Below are 21,645 nucleotides of genomic sequence, written 5' to 3' on the forward strand. Positions count from 1 at the left end.
TCTTCAGGCTTATAGCTTTTATACAACTTATAAGAAATTTTAAAATTAAATATAATACAGGCCATATTACAAAACAATCAAATAAAAAGTAATTTTAATTTCTGCTGAAATTAAATTGCCACTCGAGGAGACTATGACGGTGCCTAAGACGTCTCCTCCTGGACTGTTCAGTGACTTGAACCAATTACCCTTTTTTCCTTAAGCCTGTTTGAAGTGGATTTTCTGTGGCTTTCAACCAAGACTTTCGCCAACAATCTAGTTAACTTCTGTTTCCACAATTTGGGAAAACTTAAAAAGCAAATAAACGGAACACCACAAGCCAGGCGCTCATTTTCCTCCTCTCCTCCGTCTTAACATCGGTACCTTGACCGTCTCGCCCCTTCACCCACACGGCCTCAACCAGGGCACTCGTGCGTTTGGCCGCAGGCGGGTCCGAGGGGTCAAGTCCTCGGGCCAGTGGGCAGTACTTTATCCTTAAGGAGCGCTGCAGGGGTCCTGCCCACAGGTGCTTCGGAGCCCGCGTCCTCTCGGCCCTCCCGGCTCACGTCCTGTAGCAGGTGTGCGTGCGCCTCGTTCTACTCGCAACTTTCCAGCGCTGGTTGGACACCCGGGCACGTGAAATTTTACCCTCGATTGGACCGTCGCTGTCGTACTCCACAGCTTGATCCCCTGGGCGCGGTCTTACTCATCCTGAGTTGCTAGAGGACAGGACCGGGCAAAGAGCCGGGTACACACTGCACCAGAACTAATATACCCGATGATTCACAGCTGAAGGCAACTAGGCTGCCTCGCCCCGATCTCCGGCGTCCGCAAGATCCCATCTCCCACACAAGGCTAGCATTCGGCATAAGGAAGCTCCTGCGTGATTTTAAAAAGCCTTCCCTTAGATCTCCCTTTCAATCTTGGGCAATCAGCACCTTCCACCTCAGCTGTGTTTCCCTCCCGGGTGGGGGCGGCCGCGAAGCGCGGGGTCGCCCGGCACTACCTCCCTTCGGCCGCCGGGGGGCAGTAGACGTCGAAAAAGGTTGCGCACGCTCTGTGTGGGGCCTCGCGCTCTGCCTCCGCAACCGCCGAGTGACGGAGGCGAGTGCGTGCGGTTATGGGAAGTGTGGTTTTCCAGTCACTGGATCACTGGGGCACTCCCTGCTTGATCCCAGAGCGGGACTTCAGCTCCCGGCTGGCCGACGAGAGCGGGAGGGGACGCGAGGGAAGGGGGCGGGGCGAGCGAGAGAAAAGGTGGGCGGGGCCGGGGGGAGGCCAAGCGGAGGGGGCGGGGCTCCGCCCGGCTAAGCGGCTGCCGCTGGTGGTCTGAGGAAGCCGAGGCGCGGGGCCCGAAGCCGAGAGGAACCTGGACGGCGTCGGGCGCGAGGGCGGGCGTCCCCGGAGTCGTAGCGCGGGAGTCGGCCGCCGGCACTCGGCTTCCCTACTTGCAGGTTCCCTCCGGGGACGCGGGAGAGCCCGGAGCGCGGCGGGGGTGCGAGGTGGAGCAGGCGGGGGCGGCCAATGCGAAACTGGCTGGTGCTGCTGTGCCCGTGTGTGCTCGGGGCCGCGCTGCACCTCTGGCTGCGGCTGCGCTCCCCGCCGCCCGCCCGCGCCTCGGGGGCCGGCCGGGCAGGTGAGGTCCTGGGGCCGGGCGGGGCGGGGCGGGCCGGGCGGCCGCGAGCTGGGGGGAGGTCGGCTCCGAGCCTCCCGGCGGCTTCCTTCGCGGAGCTCCGCCGGGAGTCCCGGGCGGGGGGAGGCCCGACACGACGGTCCGCCGATGAAACAAACGGCCCTTTTCATCCTCGAGGCGTTAATATCGGGCAAACTTGAGGGCGCTTTTCTCGTTTCGCGTCTCGGCCGCTTCTCACCTCCCCGCGTTTCTTAATGGCCACAAAGGCGGTGCCCGCGACTGCAAGCCCTCCGGCTGTCCCCAGGCCTGGCCCGAGTCTCCCGGCGCCTGCCCGCCTGCCCGGGGAGCAAAGCCCCGCGTGTCCTTCAGCCGCAAGCGGCAGCTGCTCACGCCCGGGGTCGGACTACCAGGTTGCTTTCTTCCTCTCCAGGTGTTGGTCTTATTCGGTCAAGACTTTTGAGGTCTTCGGGCCGTGGATCACGTTTGTGCGTGTTTTAAAAGGTGGCTGGGTTTTGCTTTTAAGGAATAACTTTGCTTTGAGAGTATACTGTACTTTGTGTTCTTTGAAAACTGTGATGTAAGTCGGTTGAACAGATCGAGGCATGGCTGCGAGTGGAGTTGTTCCTGGGAACTTGGTTTGCAAAAGCCTGCGAGTGAAATATACACGAAAATATCAGGTTCTTTAATGGTCTTCCCCATGTGCTCTAAAAGTTATTCTCTCGTGGGAAAGAAACCTTTGTTCATGTTCACATCACAGCCTGAGAAATAGAATGCTGTGCCCACAGCCCAGGGGGTTTTCTGTTGTTTTTAATGAATTCCACCGCTCTGAAGACGTCTTCAGGTTTCCCTTTTTTTCTTGTTTTCTTTTTTAAGGGCTTGTCCTAGGACATGTAAAGAAGCCTAGAAGGCTGTTTTAAAGATGAGGTAATAGTCGTTTTTGGTTTTTAACTACGTTGGGAGTTTTTTTCTTACCACTTCTCCCCAAGACAGTTGTTTTCTTATGCAATATTTTTAAGAATTAGAGTTGAATATTTGCAATTCTGAGATGGCTCTGTGCCTTAACTTAGAAGTAGAAAGTACAGGAACTAATTTGGCAATCCTCAAAGCAATCTCACTGTTATAATTGGAGTTCTTTATTCTGGTAACCGTCTCTTAAAATCCTTTTCTATTAGAGAAGCCACAAGTTCTTTGAAAAGGCTGTTTGTGTGACCTGAATGGAATTAAGATACTATTTAAATGATTTAATGAAAGTGCAGTGTTACAGGGCATTTAACTTAACAGGTTAGGATTTTTTTTGTTTGTTTTGTTTTTTAGGGTCTTGTAAATGGAGCTGAGGAAAGAGTGCTATAGATATATAGTGCTCTGTAACACCTGTTGGGTTTTGCTTTTTACAAGTTTCTTTTCTGTATGATGAGTGAGCTCTTCTGGAATTTACTTGTAGAGCATACTTAGGATATTTATGATCTAAATATCTTTTAGGGTCCATAAACAAGCGAAAACCATATGTTCAAGCGGAAAACTTAGTAGGCCTCCCTGACAATTTCTTAGTTTTTTTAAATTTATTTTTTATGTTTTTATACAATTTTAAAAGGTTACTTTCCATTTACAGTTATTACAAAATATTGGCTCTGTTCCCTGTGTTGTACAACACATCCTTGAGCCTATCTTACACCCAGTAGTTTGTCCCTCTCACTCCTCCACCCCTGTATTGCCCCTCCGCCCTCCACTGGTAACCACTAATTTGTTCTTTACATCTGTGAGCCTGCTGCTTTTTTGTTATATTCGCTGGTTTGTTATATCTTTTAGATTCCACGTGTAAGTGATATCATACAGGATTTGTCCTTCTCTGACTTATTTCACTTACCATAATGCCCTCCAAATCCATCCATGTTGCTGCAAATGGCAAAACTTCTTTCTTTTTTAAGGCTGAGTAGTATTTCATCGTGTGTATATATATCACATTTTCTTTATCCATTCATCTGTTGATGGACACTTAGGTTGTTTCCATATCTTGGTAATTGTAAATAATGCTGCTGTGAACATTAGGGTGCATGTATCTTTTTGAATTAGTGTTTTTGGGTTTTTTTAGGTTATATACCTGGGAGTGGAATTGCTGGGCCATATGGTAGTTTTTTGAGGAATCTCCGTACCGTTTTCCACAGTGGCTGCACCAGTTTACATTCTTACCAACAGCATACAAGGATTCCCTTTTCTCCACATCCTCCCCAGTATTTGTGTTCTTTTTGACGATGGCCATTCTGACAGGTGTGAGGTGACGTCTCATTGTGGTTTTGATTTGCATTTCCCTGATGACTAGGGATGTTGAGCATCTTTTCATGTGCCTGTTGGCCATCTGCATTTCCTCTTTGGAAAAGTGTCTGTTCATTTCTTCTGCCCATTTTTTAATCGGGTTGTTTGTTTTTTTGATGTTGAGTTGTATGAGCTGTTTATATATGTTGGATGTTAATCACTCATGAGTCATATCATTTGCAAATATCATCTCCCATTTGGCAGGTTGTCTTCCTGTTTCTATCAGTGGTTTCCTTTGCTGTGCAAAAGCTTTTAAGTTTAATTAGGTCCCATTTGTTTATTTCTGCTTTTATTTCCTTTGTTTTAGGAGATGGATCCAAAAGCGTATTGCTGCGACTTATGTCAAAGAGTGTTCTGCCAATTTTTTCCTCAAAGAGTTTTATAGTATCCAGTCTTACGTTTACGTCTTTAATCCATTTTGAGTTTACTTTTGTATATGGTGTTAGAGAATGTTCTAATTTTATTTTTTTACGTGTAGCAGTGCAGTTTTCCCAGCAGCACTTATTGAAGAGACTGTCTTTTCCCCATTGTCTATTCTTGCTTCCTTTGTCATAGATTAATGGACCATAAGTGTGTGGGTTTATTTCTGGGCTCTCTGTTCTGTTCCATTGACGTATTTGTCTGTTTTTGTGCCAGTACCATACCATTTCGATTACTGTAGCTTTGTAGTGTAGTCTAAAGTCAGGGGGCCTGATTCCTCTAGCTCTGTTCTTCTTCCTCAAGATTGTTTTGTCTATTTGGGGTCTTTTGTGTCATACACATTTTAAAATTATTTGTTCTAGTTCTGGAAGCTTTGTGGCTTCATGTCCAACCCTTTTGCCCTTTGCCTGTGTGCCTGGAGCCAGTCCCACCATGCTCACATTTTCTCCTGTAGTGCTCACAGCTCCCAGCCCCAGTGACATTCCCTTTTCCTGAGTCTGCATGGGGTCTCTTTTGTGCTTCCTTCCCCTCAGGTAGCCAGTCTTCCCCTGGGCCACTCCTGGAGGTGAGGGGGTTACCTCTTCCCAGTGTTTTTTATTCCTGTGGGGCTCACCTAAAAGTATTAAAAGTAACTTTGTAAAAAAATGTTTTTTCTTTTTGAGATAAGTTTTTCCCCCTCCGTTAGTGTTTCAGTGATACCTTATCTGCTGTCCTGTGAGACCAGGCTAGATTAAGGAAACTAGGAAGTAGACCTTGGAAAGGGCAGGGCTATTGGTGAGGAGATCAGTACTAGTTGTGTAAATTAACTTTGACTTTAGATGGATATTGTGCATCTAGTCAAATAATAAATAGAGTATTTAATCTAAGTGAAACCTTGCAGAGTCCTAACTTTCGTTTTGCACTTTTGGTACTTTCAAAACTAAAAACAGTAGAAGCATCTTGATTGCTAAAATTTCCTACAAATTCTTTTCTCATTGTGTTGTCACCAGTTCAAACCAAAAAATTGGAGCATTTTTACATTTTAGCCCTTATCCCTTAAGCCTAGAGTGAGAGAGAAAACCCAAGACTTTGTTAAGTATTCTTCCCTTGAATTTACATTTAAAATTTTGTTTTTGTTCTCTTTTCTCTCCTGCCTCTTTGTCTGTCTTCAGTCTCATTAAGTCGTGGCAGTATTTTTGGAAAGGGAGATTTACCTCCCCTGAATGTTAAAAAACGCCCTCTGACTTGCAGTTGATTCTACAAATATTTGGGAGCCTCCTCTGTGCCAACTCCTGTTGTAGGTGTGGGATTACAGCAGAATCAAGATAAAGTCCCTGCCCTCATGCAGTTTACAGTTTAAAAGGGAAGGCAGAACATAAGAAAATAATTATTAAATATCATAGGGGAGAGCGATAAGTGTGGTGACAAAAATAAAACAGTGTAAGAGGATAGAGAATGATGTGCTGCTGTTTTAAATAGAGAGGTCAGGGGCTTCCCTGGTGGCGCAGTGGTTAAGAATCCACCTGCCAGTCCAGGGCACACGGGTTTGAGCCCTGGTCCGGGAAGATCCCACATGCCGCGGAGCAACTAAGCCCGTGCGCCACAACTACTGAGCCTGCGCTCTAGAGCCCGCGAGCCACAGCTACTGAGCCCACACACCTAGAGCCCGAGCTCCGCAACAAGAGAAGCCACTGCAATGAGAAGCCTGTGCACCGCAATGAAAGAGTAGCCCCCGCTCACTGCAGCTGGAGAAAGCCCGCGCGCAGCAACAAAGACCCAACAGAGCCAAAAATAAATAAATTTATAAATAAATCAGTAGAGAGGTCAGGGGAGGCCGCTCTAAAGAGGCCATAGTTGGGCAGGAACCTGAATGCATGAATGAAGTGTGTCAGTTTTGTTAGTACGTGGTACTATTCTAATGTAGTAGCTCACCTTGAACAGGTGAAACCCAGTCAGGGAGAACAGCTGGTGAAGAGCCAGCAGATCTCCTGTTGTGAAATCCAGCACAACTAGGGGGTGAGGAGAGGAAAATGGAGATGGAGACAGCCATTTGGGCTAGGGAATAAAGATACAGGATATCTCAATGATAACATATTGATTTGGGGTTATGCCTTAGCAGGAATTATTTAATAGTTAATTTAGAAAAATGATGTACCAAAAGAGGCTTCTCTTTCTAGGATATTTTGAAAGAAGGAAACCAAAGAGAAAGGAAAGAAACGGATCCATTCAACAAATGCTTAGAGCAGTAGGTATTTAGTCCCTGCTCTCAAGGTGCTCGCAGTTTGTTAAATGGAAACCGACATGGGGCAAGCAGAAGGTCAAAGACAAATTGAGCTTGCTTTGCAGTTTCGCCTAGGGCTGCCTCGTCCAAAATGATCGCTATATGCTAATCTGGTCTCTGTGCTTCAGTTTCCTTATTTATAAAATGATGACCTCACGGGGTTATTGTGAAGATTCAGTTAATAAAACACCCAGAACAGTGCCGGATTCCTCGTGAGCACTCTGAATTTTAGAGAGGAATGGTAGTGTGGAGGTGGCTGATGTCCTTGCTGGTGAGGTGTTTGGGGAGGTATCTGAAATTGGTGAGAGCACGCTGGTAGTGTGTATAGTGATTGTCCTTATCAGTAGATATGTGGTGAACTTGCATGTTTTCTTCATTTTCAAGATTCCTGCCTGTTTGTGGTTGGTGTCATGTGAGACATGCACATGAGAGTGGAAATTTTAGTGTAATTTTTAAGAATCTTTGGGCTTATTTTGAGCAGTCAGTTTTGGCGTCTTTAATAAACTTTTGGATGTCCACTTTCAGTGCAGAGTCTAGCAGGTTGCCAGACTCTCAGGATATACTACGTATTAAAGAAGAGAAATGGTCATTGCCTTCAGGGAGCTTGTGTGGGGTTTTAATTATTCTTGACAGTATGAAGATTTGTTTATTGCTATATATTTGCCATCTAAAGCAGTGAACATAGGAGGTGCTCAGTTACTTGAAGGAATGAATCAAGAGGAGAAAACTGGGAAAGTATGAATGAGTTTGTCACCTATAGATCGTTCACATTCCATGATTTACATTTTTTTTTATAAAAGTAAAACAAGTTTTTTATAGAAAAATTTTGAAATTATTTTTTAAAAAGGAAAGAAAAATGATCTATACTGGGCAATTTTTTTTTTTTTAATAAATTTATTTATTTTATTTATTTATTTTTGGCTGTGTTGGGTCTTCGTTGCTGTGTGTGGGCTTTCTCTAGTTGTGGCGAGCGGGGGCTACTCTTCATTGTGGTGGGCGGACTTCTCACTGCAGTGGCTTCTCTTGCTGCAGAGCACGGGCTCTAGGCGCTCGGGCTTCAGTAGTTGTGGCTCGCAGGCTCTAGAGTGCAGGCTCCGTAGTTGTGGTGCACGGGCTTAGTTGCTCTGTGGCATGTGGGATCTTCCCAGGCCAGGGCTCGAACCCGTGTCCCCTGCATTGGCAGGAGGATTCTTAACCACTGCGCCACCAGGGAAGTCCAATACTGGGCAATTTTTGAATGTATCAATACATATAAAACATGGTTGGGGGAATTATTTAGTATTAAAAATTTTTTTTTGATATATAATGTACATTCAGAAAAGTGCACATAAATGTGAGCTTGATGTAGTTTCACAAACTGAATCACCCAGCTAATCAGCACCCAAATTAAAAACAGAAAAACTACCAATACCTTAGAAGCTTCCTTTATGCTCCCTTCTTATCGCTGCCAGGAGTGGTACCCATGATCCTGATCTTTAGTGGCAGAGATTTGCCTGCTTTGTACTTTATATAAATGGAACCAAATAGTATGTACGTAGTTCTTATAGCCTGCTTATCTTACTTAATAAGATGTAGAACAGCATTTAATGAAATGTTTAAAACAATTTTAATGGCTGTATAGTATTCTAGCGTATAGATACACCATAATTTATGTGACTGATGCCTTATTTGTGCATTCATGTATTTTGCAGTTTTTCACTGTTAAGAAACAACACTGTGATGAATAGAGGTGTTTTAGTGCATCACTGATTATCTCCTTAGCCTATATTCTTAGCCAAGGACAAAAGTTATACAATTCTGAGGTATTTGATGTATATTGGCAAAATTTCCTGGAGAATACTATACCAACTTACATTCCTATTAGCAGCATAGGAGAGTAGCCATTTCCTTGAAATAACTACCTCTATCAAAACATCAGTCATTTGGATGTTATCATTTAAGAAAATATTTGTCAGTTTGAATGTAGGAGAAAACTGGTGTCTTATTATTGCTGTAATTCAAACTTGACTTTTAGTGAAGTTGAACCGTTTTTTTATAGGTTTGTTGGCTATTTGCATTTCTTTTTCTGTGAATTGTCTTTATTCTTTGTCTCATGTTCACTTCTTAGTTTTTTTGTTGTTGTTTTTGTTTCCTGTTTTCAGACACCAGAATCAAACTAGGTAGCCTGTACTTGCAACATTGAGCAGAGGATGATGAAAGTGTAGGGGGGGAACTGGAAAGCTGGGCAGCATTCTTACACAGCATCCACTTTGAGGAGTTTTTGTTTGTTGGTTGGTTGGTTTGTTTAATCTTGGCTGTGCCACGTGTCTTGCGGGATCACGGTTCCCCAACCAGGGATCGAACCTGGGCCACAGCAGTGAAAGTGGTGAATCCTAACCACTAGACCACCAGGGAACTCCCCACTTTGAGTTTTATACTGTGTGACACACTACTCACAGATCTGTTGGACTGATTTACATTGATGGTATGTGGCAGAAGAAACCAGTCTTTTTAAAAATTGAGATATAATTGACAAATTACATTAGTTTCAGGTGTGCAGCATAATGATTTGATACATGTATATATTCTCTAATGATCACCACAGTATGTATAGTTAACATCTGTCACCACACACAGTTACAAATTTTTTTCCCTGTGATGAGAACTTTTAAGACCCACTCTCTTTAGCAACATTTAAATACAGTACAGTTGTTTTTTTTTTTTTGGTGGCGGGGTCATGCTGTGCGGCTTGCGGGATCTCAGTTCCCCAAACAGGGATTGAACTCGGGCCACGGCAGTGAAAGCCCAGAATCCTAACCACTGGACCTCCAGGGAATTCCCTGCAATACCATATTGTTAACTATTGTCACCATGCTGTACATTACATCCCCATGACTTATTTATTTTATAACTGGAAGTTTGTACCTTTTGACCCCTTTTACCCATTATGCCTACCCTCTACACCCAGCCTCTGGCAAACACCACTGTGTTCTCTGTATTTATGAGTTTGGTGTTTTGTTTGTTTTAGATTCTACATATGAATGAGTTCATATGGTATCAGCCTGTCTTTGTGCGACTTATTTCGCTTAGTGTAATGCCCTCAGGGTCTGTCCATGTGGTTGCAAATGGCAAGATTTCCTTCTTTTTTATGGCTGAATAATATTCCATTGTGTTTAAAGAACACATTTTCTTTATTCATTCATCCATCAGTGGACACTTAGGTTACTGCCATGTCTTGGCTGTTGTAAATAGTGCTGTAGCAAACATCCCCATGTTCACTATCATGCATATCATCCCCATTCATATGTCTTTTCTAGTGAATGTTTCCATTTCCTTCAGGTAAATACCCAGAAGTGGTTTTGCTGGATCATATGGTGGTTCTATTTTTAATTTTTTGAGGAACCTCCATACTGTTTTTCATTTTTTAGTGGCTGCATCAGTTTACTTTCACAGCAACAGTGCATGAGGGTTGCCTTTTCTCCACCTTCTCGCCAACACTTGTTATTTCTTATCTTTTTCATAATAGGCATTCTAAGAGGTGTGGTGATGCTTCATAGTGGTTTTGATTTGCATTTCCCTGATGATTAGTGATTTTGAGCACCTTTTCATGTACCTGATGGCAGTCTACATGTCTTCTTTGGAAAAATGTCTATTCAGATCCTCTGCCCAATTTTAAATGGGATTCTTTGTTTTTTGGTGTTGGGTTTTATGAGTTCTTTATATATCTTGGATATTAATCAGATATATGATTTGTAAATATCTTCTCCTATTTGGTAGGTTGCCTTTTCATTTTGTTGATGGTTTCCTTTGCTGTGCAGAAGCTTTTTAGTTTGATGTAGTCTCACTTACTTATTTTTGCTTTTGTTGCCTTTGCTTTCAGTGTCAAATCTAAAAAAATTATTGCCAAGACCAATGTCAAGGAACTTACTGCCTGTGTTTTCTTATAGGAATTTTATGGTGTCAGGTCTTACATTCAAGTTTTTAATCCATTTTCAGTTGATTTTTGTATATGGCATAAGTTAGTGGTTCAGTTTCATGCTTTTGCACGTGGCTGTCCAGTTTTCCCAACGTCATTTATTTAAGAGATTGTCCTTTCCCTGCTGTATATTCTTGGTTCCTTTGTTGTAAATGGATTGACCATATATGCGTGGGTTTACTTCTGGGTTCTCTATTCTGTTTCGTTGATCTGTTTGTCTGTTTTAATGCCAGTACTGTAGCTTCATAATATGGTTTGAAACCAGGAAGCATGGTGTTTCCCGCTTTGTTCTTCTTTCTCTAGATTGCTTTGGCTTTTCGAGGTCTTTGTGGTTCCATACAAATTTTAGGATTTTTTTTTTTTCTATTTCTGAAAAATGCCATTGGAATTTTGATAGAGATTGCACTGTATCTGTAGATTGCTTTAGCTAGTATGGACATTTTAACAATATTAATTCTTCTGATCAGCAAGCATGGAATATCTTTTGTTTCTGTATTCTCCAATTTATTTCATCAATGTCTTATACTTTTCAGTGTACAGGTCTTTTACCTCCTTGGTTAAATTTATTCCTAGGTGTTTATTCTTTTTGATGTGATTGAAATTGGGAGTTTTATTAATTTCTCTTTCTGATTGTTTATTACTGTGTAGAAATACAGCTGATTTTTGTATATTGATTATGGATCCTGTAACTTTACTGAATTTGTTTATTCTAACAGTTTTTTGGTCGAGGCTTTAAAAACCTATTTTTCAGTATTTCTGGAAGTAGAAGTTCTCTAAAAGGCCAGAATCTGCCATGAACGTCTCTTCTGCAATAAAAAGAGAAGTGCATGTAAAAAGTAACAGTTCAGTAGAGGCAGCTAAGATGCGGATGAGAAGCAGAGAGGATAGGCAGTGGCAGAGAGAGGTGGAATAAGATCAAAAAGTACTTTTCAGCGATAATCCATGAGGTTTTCACATACCACATGGTTATCTTCGTGTCTATTTATTTTTAGAAAAATCTCATGGAGAAGTCTGGGAGAAACTATTAGGATAGCCTTGTAGGTCCAGGTGAAAGGTAAGAATTTGAACTGAAGCTGCGACTAGAATTAATGATAAAGAGAGACATTTGAGAAAAATTTTAAGAAGATTTTGTCATCAAGAAAAGGTTAAATGATGTTTCATGTAATCCATCTCTAAAAGATTTATTTTGATTACCCGTCAAAAATAAGGTAGTGATGTTTGGCATTTAAAGGGATGTTTCAGTTATTTTGAAATTTTACTTTTGTGCAGCAACCTCGTTTTCTCATGAAGTCAGATAAATGAGGCATTTGGGATGCATATAATTTTTGCTCTTCTAATCTTTTAAAGCTTTTTAATCTTTTGAGAAGACATTTTGAAACAGATGAAATAGAGTATCTAAAGACTGTTTTCGGTATCAGCTTTCTCTGATTAGGAAACTGAGGCACAAGGATTTAAGAAACTTCTTACTGATAATGTGCAGCATGTTGGCTGTAGAATCAATGTCAGATATGTCTGGTTACTGCATTTTCCTCACTCCTGTCTATAAAATGTACTTACCGCTAATATTTCTCTGTGAAAAAGTAGGGGGAGGGACTAGGTTGTCATTGCCAATTTTACATAAGCATTTAAATTATCCTCCCTTGAAGAAATATCAACATGTCTTTGTTGTCTTTTGAATGCCTAGATTCTATGGCATATAAAAACATTTCATTTAATACAGTAAAGCTCTCTGGCCTGCAGTAATTTATTTTTGGAAACATTGTGGGATCAGTTTCCACCACGGAAGAAAGAGATGAAATGGGATCCCTAATGAGAACTACATATTAGCTTGTAGCTCTCAAGCTTTGAAACTGGTGATGAAAAACAGGGACAAGGTATCTTTCCCTCTGTCTTTCTCTAAGGACAGTTTTTTGGGGTGGGGGTGGTGTGCATCTTGTGGGATCTCGGTTCCCTGACCAGGGATTGAACCGGGGCCACAGCAGTGAAAGCCTGGAATTCTAACCACTGGGCCACCAGGGAACTCCCTCTAAGGACATATTTTAAAAATGTAATCCTGTCCATTAAATATGATAGTAAAAAATGACTTGTCCCTTGATTTTTTTTTTTTTAACTAGAAACGTTTCCCCTCCGTCATCCTTTGCACTATTCAAGTGATAAATATTTGCTGGCTGTAGAATTTATTGGCATGAATAAGAGTTCTGATTCTTTCCAGCATGGTAGTCCTTCAGCTTCATCTCCCAAACTTAATAACTAATATTCATGTAGGACTTCACCTTTGACAGCACATTTGTTGTTGTTGTTAGTTGCCATTGAATGCCCACTCTGCCTGCTACCAAACCAGAACCTTTATACACATTGTATCATTTAATTTTTACAACAGCTCTATGAGAAGTATTATTACACCCATTTCTACTTAAGGAAACTGAGGCTCAAGGAGTTAAATAACTTTTATAGCTAAAATAAAAAGCCAGCATTTTATAATTGGCTCTTACTGCCTACTATTGTATGGTTTATGCCACATTGACCTTCCAAACTGATTCTTATCAGAAACATCTTACTTGTTTTGAAGAATTTACATATATACTTGGGTGAGCACGAATACATACATAGGTGTGGAAGCAAAAAGACTCTGCACCAAAATGTTAGTAGTGGTTATCTCTGGATGGTGAGTTTTATGAGTGCTTTAGGTTTTTTATTCTTTGTATTTATTTGTATTTTCTGCAAATATGAACATCTATTTATATTGTAATAAACATTTTTATGTTACATATTGAACTTAACAGTAATTGAGAAATGACATTTCTAATTTACTATTGCTTATTTCTAGATCGGTTGGCCTTACTTCCCCAGTGGAAATCTAGTCATTATGATGTGGTAGTTGGTGTGCTGTCAGCCCGCAATAACCATGAACTTCGCAATGTGATAAGAAGCACCTGGCTGAAGCATTTAGTACAACACCCAGCGTTAAGTCAACGGTACGGTTCTTTTTTTTTTTTTTTTTGCCTGCATTGGGTCTTTATTGCTGCGCGTGGGCTTTCTCCAGTTGCGGTGAGTGGGGGCTGCTCTTCGTTGCAGTGCGCAGGCTTCTCATTGCAGTGGCTTTTCTTGTTGCGGAGCATGGGCTCCAGGTGTGCGGGCTTCAGTAGTTGCAGCTCATGGGCTCAGTAGTTGTTGCACGCAGGCTCAGTAGTTGTGGTGCACGGGCTTAGTTGCTCTGCGGCGTGTGGGATCTTCCCGGACCAGGGCTTGAACCCGTGTCCCCTGCATTGGCAGGCAGATTCTTAACCACTGCACCACCAGGGAAGCCCCAACGGTAGGTTTCTTGAGTTCACACCTTCATGACATATTGAATAAGTGTTCTGAAAAATCTCTTCTTGGAGAGTCAGAGATGTTAATTCAGATATTTGACCTCTTTTCCTCAGAGAAATGACTATTTCATTTTGCTTTTCCTCCACGTAGTTGAGCCCAAAAAGTAAATTTAACCAAGATTTTAAGCCAAAAGAGATATACTTAATTTTTGGTTGTGTGTGATCTGCGGTTTGTATAGTTTGCCATACTCTTTTTCCCGACCACCCTTCCAGGCCTGAGCTTCGGTAGCACATGTTGACATTAGATGGCTCGGTTGTTGGTTAGGAACCCGAGGCCTTAGTCTTCTCAGGGAAAGCAGCCTCTGAAGATTATATGGTGAGGGGCTAGTGGAAGCGAAGCATGGAAGTTTGGACTTCTAGTTATGTGACGATTCTTCTCTGCTTATGCAAAGTCACTGATAAGCAGAGAAGGCCCTCAGGATTGCATTCAGCTGGCACGCTTGTGACTGAGTAGCTATACGAGGGAATCGCAATTGTGAATTTTCTTGTCACCAGTAGTGAACATTTATAGATTTCCTATCTTACTCATAGCAGCTTTCATTCCTTTTCAAGACAGGTTTCTCTAGTTCAGGATCGCAATGATAATAGAACCTATTACCCAGCAAGTGGAAAAAAGGCCTCGGAGTCATCACTACCGTCAGAACCACCTTGAAAACCTGCACTTCCTCTAGCCTTTCCCATCTCAGAAAATAATGACCCATCTCTTGCAGTTGCTGAGATGAAAACTTTGGTGTCTGAGCTGTGAGTGGAGGAGTGAGTCCCCCTTGTGGGGTCTGTAAGGGTCGCTCCAGCACGGCAATGGGAATTACACTGGGAGAGGCATCGGAAGTGAAAGGATCTGTCATACTCACAGGTCCTAGAGACGGAGGCCCGGCACACCACACAGGGGGCCAAATGGGAAGAGGGTCCAAGGAGCGAGCGGTCTCACCGAAGCAGGCGGGGAGCCGAGAGAGAGTGACGACCCGTGGGCAGGTGTCTTTACTTGGGGTCAGGGTGGAGTGTACAAGCAAAAGGCATGAGGGATTTCATTGTTGGGTTTGAATGTCACGAGGTCACTGTCAGGGGAGGGCAAGAAGGGGAACTTGTGGCAGGGACCAGCCTTGTCACCCGAGTGGACCTGGTCATCTGGGTGGGATGCTCCAGCCTGTTTGTGGGGATATTGAGGCGTCAGGAAAATATGAGGTTTTTACAATTTACAGTACAGTGTTATCTTGATCCTTCTTTGTCTCATATGCCACATCGGATCCATTAGCATATCTTCTCGGCGCTACCTTACATTGTATCCAGAATCCAACTTCTCAACACCTTTACCACAACTATCAGAACCACCGTCCTGGTCTAGGCCACCATTACCCCTCACCTAGATTATTGCAGAAGCCTCCGTATCTGAACTTCCTGCTTCCACCTTTGATCCCCTGTGTTTTATTTTCCATACAGTAGCCAGAGTGATCCTTTTAAAATTAGTCAAATTATGTCAATTTTCTGTTCATACTCCTCCACTGACTTCTCTTCTTGCTGAGAGTGAAATCCCAGGTCTTTACTATGGTCTTTGACCTTATCTACATCTGCTTCCCTGCCCTGGCCACCTCACTGTGCTTCAGTACCCTAAATGTGCTCCTGCCTCAGGGCTTTTGCACTTGCTGTTCCCTCTGCCTGTACCATTCCTCCACTGCATGTCCTCATGGCTCACTTCCTCACTTTCTTCAGGTCTCTGTTTAGACATCATAGCACTATTCCAACTCTGTCTTCCCTTACTTGACTTTATTTTTCTTTATAATACATATCACCAACTAGCATGTTTATTATATTTAGTTGTATATTTGTAAATTGTCTTTCCTCACTGGACTATGTTTTATGATCATAGGGGCTTCAGCTTTTTTCATTGATGTATTTCCAGCACCTTGAACCTAACTTGGCACAGAGTAAGACACTCAAAAACTATTGAGGGAATGACTCAGAGCTAAATATAATGAGTAGAATTAACATTCAGGCATTCACCAGTAATTTATTTGTTATCATAGCATTCTTACTTTAAATTTAGTAAGCTTGTTGATTTGTTTTATAAAAATGATGGGATACCTATATAAAAATAGATATTAGCCAGAAACTTCTTCCTGGGGCAGAGTAATTTTGTGGATCTAGTAAAACTATTGAAGATAGCTTAAAAAATTTTTTTTGGTAAATATCTGCAATAATTTAACACATTTATTCATTTCTGTTTATACTTTTATTCTAAATGATAGTTGTTTATAAAAGGTATTCTGCCTTAATTGGCCGTTCGTAAAAGAAAGCATTTGCATTTCTGTGGTTATGGCTTACTTTCAGGTCTTGCATTTCACTGGAGCCAGACTCCACATATATTTCAAGGACGCTATTTAATTAAAAGCCTTTGTAGTGAAGCTGTAAGTTGTCAATTTCACAAGTATTTATTAAGTATTCTCTGTATACAGGTAGTATATACTATGTATGGTAGAATACATAGATAAATACCTATAGCCTGAGTCTTTATGGGGGCTTGGAGTTTAGTAGAAGGAAATAGATGTAATAGTGTAATAAAATGTTATATGTGCTGTGAATTAAATAGATACAAAATAGCTTGGAGTGTTTGGGAAATTCCATACAGTTCTGTGTAGCTGGAGTGCAGAGATTACGGGGTAGGGAGTATATGTGTTTGTGGGTGAGTGTGAGAGAGAGCACTTAGGGAAGGAAAGAGAGGCAGAGAGAGCGAGATTATCATATAAAAAGGAAAGAAGGGAGGACTTATAACTGTTACAACTGTTAGAGGTAGGCAGTGACCAGATTGTGCAGAACAGCGTGTTGAGAGTTCAGGGGGCGGGTGAGACCTATTTAGCTCAGCCCCTTAGCAGTCCTTGCCTAAGTGGTGACCTTTTAAGGAAATACGGTAATTGAATGTAGAACCGAGGAAGAGGACTCTAGGATGGTTGCTAGCTTTCTAACTTGGAGAATAATGAAATCATCAATCAAGACAAAATGTATTGATACTAGATGAGAAGAGCAGGTTTCTTGGGGAAGGAGCTTAGTTGTGATTTGTTGAGTTTGAGGTATTTGCAGGTACCTGTGCTGGTAAATGTTTATTCACTGGCTCTCTGAAGAAAAGCATGCTTATTTGTATGTATATGTTTATTACAAATTTTATTGATATAAAGACTGGAGCACATAATTGACAGATAATAGGTATATAATGCTCTCTATTATAACTTCCATATTGATTCTCAGAATGCGTCATTGTTTGCCAGACTTCTGTATCTATAACCAACCTGTGGCTGCGGTTGACGAGAGTGTAGTTCTGACATGAATATTTCCCTTAAGTTAAAGATTAAGACTGAAGTGACAACTAAGGTATGTGACAGAACTCTACTCTTAGTCAATGAAGTGACTTCTTTGCTGAATCAGATGATAGGTTTTGAACAATGGAAGAGTATTTCCTCAATTTTTTGTACTATTCACAATGGAATGGCTACAAACATGTCACATTTTTAAGTTTGATCTGCAATACTAACATTTTCTCTATCACTTTAAGTCTAGACAATCAACAGAACAATAAATCAAACCCTTATCTGTAGTGCTTGCCAGTTTCCATGCTGTAAGTGTTCCCACCGTGGCCAGTTTCAAGCAACTAATGTGATGTCTCTGAACACAGAGTTGGGGAAGATAGGCAGTGGCACACCATTATAATATCCCCACCATACAGATACAATGGATACATATAACCTCAGAGATGATAGAGAAGTAAGTAAGAAATGATGAATTTGAGCATTTATTTCCTTTGTTTTAGTATAATGTAAGTTTATAAATTTAATTTTTAATAAAAGCTGTGCTTAATAACCAGCTCACAAAATTCTTGAAAATTTTGCAGTTGGCCCTCATGACCCAGTAGCAGGCTGTAGCACACAGCTGTCTGTGGGCCGTCTAGGTGAAGACGTACGATGAATTCATGGATCTTTTCCTTAGAAGTTGGGTCTAAACTAGAGATGCTAATTCAGGAATCATTCCCAGGCTGGTTGAAGCCTTGGGGATAGAAATTGTCCAGGGAGAGCAAGTGGAAAGAGTGAGTCGAGTGAGAAGCGATCCCAGGGCAAAGCCCTGGGGCGATATCCACTCTAATGGATGAGCTGGGCAGGAAGAGCCAGAGAACCCACTGAGCAGGGCCACGTGGAGAAAGAAGAGCGCTTTCTAAGGAGACCTGCATTGTCGAGCCCCAGAGAAGCCAAGTAGGGAAGGGTTGAAGAGTGTCTGTTGACTGAACAGCAGATTGCTAGTTGTATTGGTGGTAGACATCTCGGTGGAAGTGGTGGGTACTGAAGCTACAATTTCTGTTTTATAAAATGAGCGGGAAATGAGAAACCAGAGGCTGCAATTTTAGATGTTCCTTTGTAGGACTTCACTGTAAAGGAAATGATGGGGACAAGGACGGATGGTAGGTGGATAGAAATTAATGTCAGACTTCATTGTATTTATAATGTGTAGGGAAGGAGCCATGGGTTACAGGTGGCTAGTGAAGCAAGGTCTAGGAGAGGAGAGGTCCTCTTCTGGGATAGAAAGACTACTCAAGCAAAAGGAACACTTTGTGAAATAGAAGAAAGCGAGTGAAGGAGATTGCAGGTATAGATGTGTTTTTAGGTGTGGGCATGAGAAGTTGACTTTACCGTAGTTTGCTGTTAAATGGCATGAGCATTTGCTGGTGGCCAGGCCGAACGTACTCACGCTTGCTTTAATGTAGTCCTGCAGTAGAGGGCTTACACATAAGTCACTTGGTAGTTAGCAACTCCTAGTTTGCCTGTTCCCCCTTTTTGCTAGACTAGAAGAATTAAGTTAGTATTAATCCTAATAAATACTTGTGTCTCAAACAAAAAGCTCTGAAATGGGCATGAGGAAACGTGCATGTGCAAGGTGAAGATCAGTAACTGATGTTAATGCCAACACATCTCTCAGTGTGCTTGTGAAGTTCATAATAGGTGCTCATGGCTGTGAGGTGCCTGTGGAAGACAGGGAAGATCCTTATTCCTGCAAAGTACTCAACATCACGAATCCAGGTAAGTCTTCTTTTTCCTCAGCCTAACGACTGCTGTATACACTGGTCTTCCCTTACCCACGGGGGATACATTCCAAGACCCCCCGTGAATGCCTGAAATCCTGCTAGAACCAAGCCCTGTGTATACCGTGTTTTTTCCTGTTCATACATACCGATGATAAAGTTTAATTTATAAATTAGGCACAGTAAGAGATTAATAACAGTAAGTAATAATAAGACAGGACAACTACAACAACATACTATACTAAAATTTATGTGAATATGGTCTCTCTCTCTCAAAATATCTTACTGTACAAATTTAATGCCTTTTCCATTTAACTAAGCACTTTTCCCGCATGTGGTCATAACTTTGGCCGTTTGAAGTGCGACAGCAAAATTAGCACAAATTTCTTTTTCCTTGTTTACAATTTCACAGATAGAATATATCTTCTTGCGGTAGATCTTAGCAATCTCAGCATATGATTTTTTTTTCCTTATGAAGTGGAGAACTTTTACCCGTTCACTTGAAGGAGGTACTTCATGGCTTCTCTTTAGCATATCTGAATTGCCAGCATCACCACTCTTGCGCTTTGGGCCTTTTTTAAGTAAAATAAGGGTGACGTGAACACAAGCACTGTGATGCCTCGAAGGTCGATCTGACAACTGAGGTGGCTACTAAGTGACTCACAGGTGGGATGTGCTGGACAAAGGGATGAGTCACATCCCAGGCAGGACGGAGATGGATGGCGTGAAATTTCATCATGCTGCTCAGGACAGCATGCAGTTGAAAACTTATGAATTATTTCTGGAATTTTCCATTTAATATTTTTGGCCCACAGTTAACTGTGGGTAACTGAAAAGCAAAACTACAGATGGCAGGTGGGGGAGGGGGGATTACTGCACAGGTTTGATGTTGAGGAAGAGCTGTTGAGCTGAATAGTACTGTGGTCTGTTTTTAGCGGACTGAAATCAAACTTGCCTCAAAATGTAGCTTTCATCCTTCCTGACAGACTAACCACTCTGGGCATCTGTGAAGATTCTTCATAGATAGATATGTAATTTTAGGATCCAGGAGAGTTTATTTTTCAGTATGATTCAAACGCATCTGGAAATTCCTTAAGCATAGACAAATCCTGAGTTACTGAAGTTTAAACTTAAGGAAAACTGCTGATTTCACCAGCCTGCTGATTTATAATAGCCTTGATACAAATATTGTGACTCAACTTTCTCTAAGAATTATTGCCTAAGCTTCTGCAAAAGAAACAAAGAGTAAAAAAATTGAAAACACAAGTAATATTTTTTTTATTCCTTACAGTTGAAAATTTGTGTAGTTCTGATGAGGATGAAGAAAGGTGATCCTAATTAGGTTCTCCGTGTTACCAGGGAACCAATTTTAGGAAGTTGATAACTCTATACCTGTATATCTTTATTTATTAGCATTTCCCATTATGTTCACCTGTGGTTCTAAGGGAGATGAAACTTTCCCAAATCTTAAATGTACTGATTATGACTTCAGGTGTTTTAAGATTTGTCACACCTCTATAATTATGTGCACCTTGCCTTTGTAGACAGCAGTAGTGTAATGGTTAAGAGTGTGGGTTCTGGAGTCAGGCCTCCTGGCTTTAAATCTAGGCTGCGTCATTTTCTAGCTATATGACCTTCGAACAGTTATTTACTACTCTGTGCCTCAGTTTCATCATCCGTAAACTGGGGGTAAAAAGTACTTACCTCATAGGGACTGACTTGAGGATGAAATACATTGATACATATGAAATATTTAGAATAGTTCCTGGGACATGTTCAGTATTTAATATTGTTATTTTTAAAGGACCTGCCTTTTTATAAAATTGGGTTGCAATCAGCTTTTTTAATAAATTGGACCATATTTTCAGGTCTGCATTGTAAAGCAGAGGTTTCTTACTTAGGATGTCTATGAATTTAGTTAACAGTGTAAGCAAAATTTTGTGTATGATTGTTTTTTTCTGGGGAGAGGGTGCTTTAGCGTTCACTGGGGTCCCAAAGGGACCATGAACCTAATAAAATATTGTATCACTGATGATGTAAGAGTAGCCTAGAACAAATTATGTTTGAAATCCAAAACCAAGCCAAACCAAATTTTAAGAAACCTTACCTTTAGATTAACCAGACTTTTACTATTTTAAGCGCTATTGTTCATTAATAGTAAAGGAGTGGAGTTTTTCACTAATAGAAAATTTTCATATATATAATACCTAGGTTACCAATTTTTAGAAATAGATATAACTAAATTACAATTGAACCTAATTTTATCTCTTTGATAATTTAAATGGCATTTAGATTTATTTAAATACCTTAAGGTCACCGTGAACATTAATCATCATGATACTCTTGGATGTATAGAAGTTTGATTAATAGCATTATCAAAGCAGCAGGCTATCTTGTGTCCAGGTAGCTTGAAGTTCAAGGTACATTTGTTTTAGATAGAAAATAGTTGTGTTATAATGTGCTTAACCTACTCCCTTTAATGGACATGCTTCACTTTGGATATCCTATTTACTGAGTATATTAAAGAGAAAAACTTTTGTTATTATCCACTATATTTGGAGTCTAGACTCTCTGGCCAGTGCTTGCCCCAGCCCATGACAAAATCTGTATCCTCCTTTTTTCCCTCCTGCTCATTTGTGTAATTGGGAAGGAGCCATCAATTCC

At 41.4% G+C, this 21,645-nt stretch overlaps 1 protein-coding gene across 3 annotated transcripts in view; it reads left to right on the forward strand.

Annotated features, from left to right (window-relative positions):
* Positions 1-1,257: 1,257 nt before the first annotated feature.
* Positions 1,258-21,645, forward strand: part of B3GALNT2 (beta-1,3-N-acetylgalactosaminyltransferase 2) — a 51,473-nt gene continuing 31,085 nt past the window's right edge. For all 3 annotated transcript variants that reach the window (XM_061182250.1, XM_061182258.1, XM_061182265.1), the window contains exons 1-3: positions 1,258-1,615; positions 13,385-13,532; positions 18,879-18,979. In XM_061182250.1, the coding sequence (XP_061038233.1) occupies positions 1,504-1,615; positions 13,385-13,532; positions 18,879-18,979 (361 nt within the window). In that variant the 5' untranslated portion in view covers positions 1,258-1,503. The remainder of the gene's footprint in view (positions 1,616-13,384; positions 13,533-18,878; positions 18,980-21,645) is intronic.

Source organism: Eubalaena glacialis, chromosome 1, assembly GCF_028564815.1.
Source record: "Eubalaena glacialis isolate mEubGla1 chromosome 1, mEubGla1.1.hap2.+ XY, whole genome shotgun sequence".
NCBI lineage: Eukaryota > Metazoa > Chordata > Mammalia > Artiodactyla > Balaenidae > Eubalaena > Eubalaena glacialis.